General features: G+C 38.1%; 1 protein-coding gene across 1 annotated transcript; it reads left to right on the forward strand.

Annotated features, from left to right (window-relative positions):
* The first annotated feature begins 260 nt into the window (after positions 1 to 260).
* Positions 261 to 1,354, forward strand: LOC131173102 (disease resistance RPP13-like protein 4). Its single transcript, XM_058134762.1, has 3 exons — positions 261 to 463; positions 533 to 681; positions 1,104 to 1,354. The coding sequence occupies exons 1-3, from the start codon at positions 261 to 263 to the stop codon at positions 1,352 to 1,354; spliced, it is 603 nt and encodes a 200-aa protein (XP_057990745.1).
* The last annotated feature ends 5,903 nt before the right edge of the window (positions 1,355 to 7,257 follow it).

Genomic DNA, 7,257 nt, shown 5'->3' on the forward strand with positions numbered 1-7,257 from the left:
ATTCCGTAGCATTTCTTGTCAAAATGGCCCACAAAGTTAATAGTATAAATGAATCTTTGAATAAGATTAAGAAGGAAGCTATGGCTTTTGGACTTTAAGTCCTATCTAGAGATCGAATAATGTCTCAAATCAACTTGGATCGAATGATAGACTCGATCCTTGACAAGCGAGTTGTGGGGAGGGAAGCTGATGTCTCTGAAATCGTGAACTTGCTGAGTTCCTGAGACCAATGAGTTCTAACCATTGTTCCCATAGTGGGGATGGGCGGTTTGGGAAAGACAGCCTTAGCTAAACTGGTGTGTCATAAAGCTATAGAAAGAAATCTTTTTGACAACAAAATATGGGTTTGTGTTTCTGATAACTTTAATGAACAAAAAATATTGGGAGAAATGTTGCAAACTTTCAATGTATATGCGGGTGGAGTGACCAACATGGGTGCAATACTTAAAGAGCTTGAAAAGCGGTTGGAGGGGAGAAAGTTTCTACTTGTTCTTGATGACTCTTGGAATGGGAGGAATGAGGTATAAAATAGGTGGGATGATTTTAAGACTCGTTTGGAAAGTATTAGCAAAAACAATGGCAATGTTGTTGTTGTCACGACTCGTAGCGAGGAAGTGGCATCAATAGTGGAGACTTCTACTAATCATAGGCATGCAGTAAATTTGTTGTCTGATGATGAATGTTGGTCCATTATGAAGGAAAGGGCATTTTGAAGCGAAGCAACATCAATCCCCTCAAACTTAGAAGGCATTGGAAAGGAGATTGCAAAAAAATGTAGAGGGGTGCCATTAGCTGCAAAAGTTTTAGGTGGGAAGATGGGTTTTAGAAGGGATGAGAAAGCATGGTTGTCAATTCAAAATAATAATGTTTTGAATGCATCATATAAGAAGGAAAATGTTGAGTCTATACTAAAATTGAGTTGTGATCACTTGCCTTCAAATTTGAAGCAATGTTTTGCATACTGTTCAATGTTTCAAAAGATTTCGAGTTTGAAAAGGAAGAATTAATTTGGCTTTGGATGGCTGAAGGTTTTGTTGTGCCATCTAGTGAAGATGAGGGCAACAAGTATTTTAATGCCTTACTTCAAAATTCATTTTTCTAAGATGTGGTGAGGGATGAATATGGGAATATTGGAAAGTGCAAAATGTATGATCTTGTGCATGATCTTGCATTATCGCTTTTAAAGTATGAAACATTGACTTTGAAAAATTGTTCAACTAGTGATGATTTATCTTTCGCTCATCATTTATATGTGGATTGTCAAAATGCAATAACTTCACTGGCATTTCCAAAAGGTGGTTCTAAGAAGCTGCGTAGTTTATACATGAATGGTATTGTGTTTGATGGGTCTTAGAAGTTGAAAAGCTTGTGCACTCGAAAATTGAAAGGTTCTAATGTCAAAGAGGTGCCATCTTCTATCGGCAAGTTGAAACATTAGAGATATCTTGAGTGTGAGAATTTGAGATTGGAAGGAATAATTGCCTTACTTTTTATTAATGAATAATTAACATATTCATAGTGTACAACAAGAGAGATTAATTACAAGTATAAGACTAAGTATAAGATCCACGTAATATGGCATTTGAATATATCTAACATCATAATACGGCATTTGAATATATCTAACATCCCCCTCTCCTCAAGCTAAGCCAGTGTGGAACGAAGACGTAGCTTCCACACTGGCTTAGCTTGTCAAAATGTTGCTGAAACAGATGCCGTGCCAATGGTTTGGTCATGATGTCGGTAATCTAATCACCACTTCGAATAAACTTGATTTGTATTGTGCCAAGCTTGACTTGCTCACGAACAAAATGATAATCTAGTTCAATATGTTTAGTTCAAGCATGAAACACTAGATTAGAGCTAAGATAAATTGCTCCTTTGTTATCACACCACATATGAGCAGAACCCATAGGTGGACAGCCAAATTCACGCAGCAAATAGGTGACCCATAGAACCTCAGCCGTGGCATTGGTAATTGACTTGTACTCACTTTCAGTAGAGGATCTAGCAATAGTGGGTTGCTTCTTTGATGTCCATGATATTAAATTGCGCCCTAAATAAATTAAGTACCCATTGGTAGAGCGTCGATCATTAGGGCAGCCTACCCAATCACTATCCACAAAGCACTGAAGTTGCATGGTAGATTGCTTGGTAATGTGCAAACCCACATGAGGTGTGCCATTTATATAATGCAGGAGGCGTTTGGCTGCTTGCCATTGCACATCAGTTGTACAGTGAAGAAATAGGGCCAGTTTGTTGACGCTGAAAGCTATGTCAGGATGAGTCAAAGTCATGTATTGTAAAGCTCCCACAATTTGCCGATACTACTCCAGGTTAGGCAATGGTATACCCTGTGTTTTGCTAAGTGGAGGAGAAGCAGCCATGGGAGTAACGCATGGCTTGGAATCTTGCATTTTTGTCTCTTTTAACAAATCCACAACATATTTACTTTGAGTAAGAAGAAGATCATCACCAATTTTCTTGACTTAAATACCCAGAAAGTAATGTACTGAGCCAAGATCATGGACTGGAAACATGTCTTTAATTTTGTTGAGAAACCACTGTAACTTGTTTTTATCTGAACATGTAACAACGAGGTCATCGACATAAACAAGTATGTAAAATGTGAGTGCACCTGAGAGTAGAATGAACAGTGATGTATCGGCTTTAGAAGCGACAAATCTGAGTCCTTCTAAAAATTCTGAGAGAGGTTGAAACCATGCTCGTGGAGCTTGTTTTAGTCCATAGAGAGAACGGTGCAGTTTACATACATGATTCGGTTTTGTGACATCTACATAGCCATGAGGTTGCTCCATATATAATTCAGTGTCAACATGCCCATGTAGAAAGGCATTGGAAATGTCGAGCTGATGAATTGGCCACTGATGAACTGTGGCGATGGAAAGAACTATGCATACAATGTTGAATTTGACAACAGGGGAGAATGTTTCTTGATAATCAATGCCCGATTGCTGAGTGTACCCTTTTGCAACCAATCGAGCCTTATATCACTCAATATTGCCATCCGCATGGCGTTTGATCCTGAAGATCCATTTATTTCCAATTATATTTTTGTGTGGGGATCGAGGGACCAAGCTCCATGTGTGATTCTGTGCCAATGCATCCAGCTCTCTTTGCATAGCTTCACGCCATTCTACATGTTTGTTTGCTTGCAAAGGTGTTTTAGGTTCCTCCAATAGATAATTAGTTTTTACCTGGGACAAGTAAAATTGTTTTTTGGGTGGATTGGGTTGTAACTCCATGGAATGGGTGCGTGGTTTAGGTGGTGGGTTAGAGACATTTGTATTGGGAATTAATGGGCTTGAGGTCTCGAGTTCATTTGGGTTTATGGGCTCAAGTTCTTGTGGACTTTGGGTTTTGGGTTCACTAGTGTTGTTGGCTGATGTGTATTTGGTGAAGTCCACAATGAGTGGTAAACCAGGTGTTTGAGTTGGTATTGGATTTGGTGAATGTTGAGGTGTTCTGGATAGAATTTGAGGTGATATAGTGGAAGTGGGTGTGTTCTTTGAATGTGAATAGCCAGCTTGAGGAGATTGAGGTGGAGTCAAGGTGATATTCGGATAAGAAGGAGATAAAGTAGGATGGGATGGAGGTGAAGTGTTCGTACCCGAATTAGATGCAGAGACCAAGTGAGGTTGAACTGTTGTTGTTACCTGAATCCATGGTGACTCTGGGGCCGCCCTTGATGATGTGGATGAAGATGATGTCATGTAGGGAAATTGTGATAAACACCCCCAATATTCAGATTAGAGACATAACATCTAAAGATGGAATTAGATCTTTTAACAACAAATAAAGCAGAATTGATAATCAATCAAGACACAATAGTAATTAGGCCAGAGCACCTTGATTATAAAGATAAAATAAGCAAGTGGTCAATTTACTTAAGTCTAAGTTCTATTCAAGAAACAAGGAAGAAATCATAGAACTCTCACAATTGACGGTGATGGTCGAAAATCAATTCTCTCTCAATATTTGATATTAGCTATCCCTCATTTGATGTAGAAGACGAGTATTTATATGAGTTACAAATAACTAATCTGCCACATGGCATAAAGAAACAAAAATAGAATATTCTAGAGGTTAAGCTCCAAGGTCCAATTGTGTGAAGCTGATCCATTTATCCTCCAAAGGTCCAAGCCCAAGCCCAATCTATTCCTCTTTGCAGCTCTAAAGTTTATTAATCAAGCTTTGCAACTCCTTTGCCCTTCCTCTTGTAATTGGACCCTTGAATAATGGAATTGGCTTTGGTGGTGGCATCTCCTCATCATTCCCCCCTTCTTGAAAAGAATTCGTCCTCGAATTCGAACCTGCATCAATAAAAGGAGAAAGATTAGAAATATTGAATGTAGCACTAACGCCATACCTACCTGGCAATTCAATTTTGTAGGTGTTATTGTTGATCTGTTCTAACACCTTGAATGGACCATCACACCTTGGATGCAATTTCGATTTCTGTTGGTTTGGAAACCGTTCCTTCCTGAAATGTACCCACACCAAGTCACCTGGCTAAAAAACAAGTACCTTGCGGCCTTTGTTAGCATGAGAAGCATATTGTACATTTTTCTTTTCAATGTGTACCCTAGCTTGCTCATGTAATTTCTTAACCAATTCAGTCTTTTTCTTACCATCTAGACTATCAACATGATCCATAGGCAATGGTAGCAAGTCTAGTGGTGTGAGTGGATTATATCCATATATAAGCTGAAAAGGTGAAAATCCTATGGAAGAATTCACAACACGATTATAAGCAAATTCAACAAATGGCAAACAATCTTCCCAAGATTTCAAGTTCTTTTGAATCATAGCACGCAATAGAGTGATTAGTGTCCTATTTACTACCTTAGTTTGTCCATCAGTCTGTGGATGACAAGTAGTAGAAAACAGAAGTTTAGTGCCTAACTTACCCCACAAGACTTTCCAAAAGTGACTTAGGAACTTAACATCTCTATCACTAACTATTGTCCTCAGTATGCCATGCAATTTGCAACCTCCCGAAAGAATAAATCAGTAATATGAGTGGCATCATCAGTTTTATGGCATAGAATAAAATGTGCCATCTTAGAAAATCTATCAATAACCACAAATATGCTGTCATGTTTTCTTTGTGTCCTAGGTAACCCTAATATGAAATCCATGGAAATGTTAGTCCAAGGTTCCTTAGGCATAGGCAATGGTGTATACAACCCATGTGGCATAACTCTAGACTTGGCCTTTTTACATTGCACACAACTAGAACACAAATTTTCAACATCTTTTCTCATCTTAGGTCAAAAGAAATGTTCATGCAAGATGTCCAAAGTTTTTGGCACGCCAAAGTGGCCCATTAAACCCCCACTATGCGATTCCAACATAAGCAAGTCACGTATAGAACACTTAGGCACACAAAGTTTAGTCTCTTTAAACAAGTACCCATCATGTCTATAATATTTTTAGAAATGCACCTTTCTCACAAGCATCATACAAACTAGCAAAGTCATCATCATTAGCATACAAATCTTTCATGAATTCAAACCCAAGCAACTTTACATTAAGTGTAGACAAAAGTGAGTACCTCCTAGAAAGTGCATCAGCATTAACATTTTCCTTTCCTTGCTTATATTTAATCACATATGGAAATGAATCAACAAAAGCAATCCATTTAGCATGCCTTTTACTCAACTTATTTTGACTCTTAAGATGTTTCAATGATTCATGATCAGAATGTCTGACAAACTCTTTAGGCCACAAATAATATTGCCAAGTTTCCAAGGCCCTAACAAGTGCATACAATTCTTTATCATAAGTACAGTAATTCAAAGCAGCACCATTCAATTTCTCACTAAAATATGCAATAGGGCATTTCTCTTGCATTAGAACTACACCTATACCTACACCACTAGCATCACATTCAATCTCAAACATTTTATCAAAATCAGGTAAGCTCAACAATGGTGCAGTGCATAATTTTTCTTTCAATTCAGTAAATGCATTTTCATGCTTCTTTTTCCATTCAAACACAACATCCTTTTTCATAAGTTCATTCAAAGGAGCAGTAGGCACAAATCTCCTATAGAAACTAGCCAATCCATGAAAACTCCTAACCTCAGATGCATTTTTAGGAGTTGGCCAATCCCTAATAGCTATGACCTTTTGTTCATCTCCTTCCACACCTTTGATACTCACAACATAATCAAGAAAGACAACTCTATCTAAGCAAAAAAGAATACTTCTTTATATTAGCATACAATTTTTTAGATCTCAACACATCAAACACATATCTCAAATGATGCAAATGCTCATCCATGTTTTTGCTATAGATCAAGATGTCATCAAAATAAACTACCACAAATTTGTCAATGAATTGTCTAAGCTCATGGTTCATTAATCTCATGAAAGTACTTGGTGCATTGGTTAGCCCAAATGGCATAACCATCCACTTATACAACCCATATTTTGTCTTGAATGCGATTTTCTATTCATCCCCCTCTTTCATTTTAATCTGATGGTAACCGCTTTTCAAGTCAATCTTTGTAAACACACATGCACCAAACAACTCATCAAGCATATCATCTAATCGAGGAGTGGGATGTCGATACTTTACCATGATTTTGTTGATAGCACGGCAATCTACACACATTCTGAATGTCCCATCCTTCTTTGGTACAAGGAGCACTGGAACCGCACATGGACTCATACTTACACGCATATAGCCCTTTGCCAAAAGTTTCTCCACTTGCCTTTGTAGTTCTTTTATCTCCTTAAGATTACTCCTATATGCTGGTTTGTTTGGAATTGGAGCACCCAGAATGAGGTCAATTTGGTGTTCTATCCCCTAAATTGGTGGCAAACCCGAAGGAAGATCATCTGGAAACACATCCTCAAATTCCTGCAATAAAGAAACAGCACCACTAGGCAAGTTTTGGTCAATGTCAGATAAACATAAATTCACCTCCTGGTACATAAGCACACAAAGAGGTCTCCCCCCTTGTAAGGCTTCCCTCTCACATCCAAACTCATTTTCTTCTCTCTACTCTCCTTTTGCCCCGAGCCCTCACTCTTTTCTTTTTCTTTTACTTCTTTTGCTTTCACTCTCCTCTCATTTTTCCTCTCATCAAGCTCGGCCTCTCTCAAATTTTCTCTCCAATCTTTTCTTTTCCTCAACTGATTTTAAGATCCTCACTTGGTCTTTATGCACTTGAGATGGTGATATAGGAAGCAAGTTGTAGGTTCGGCCATCTTTCAAAACTATAT

This window comes from Hevea brasiliensis, chromosome 14, assembly GCF_030052815.1.
Source record: "Hevea brasiliensis isolate MT/VB/25A 57/8 chromosome 14, ASM3005281v1, whole genome shotgun sequence".
In the NCBI taxonomy this organism is placed as follows: Eukaryota; Viridiplantae; Streptophyta; class Magnoliopsida; order Malpighiales; family Euphorbiaceae; genus Hevea; species Hevea brasiliensis.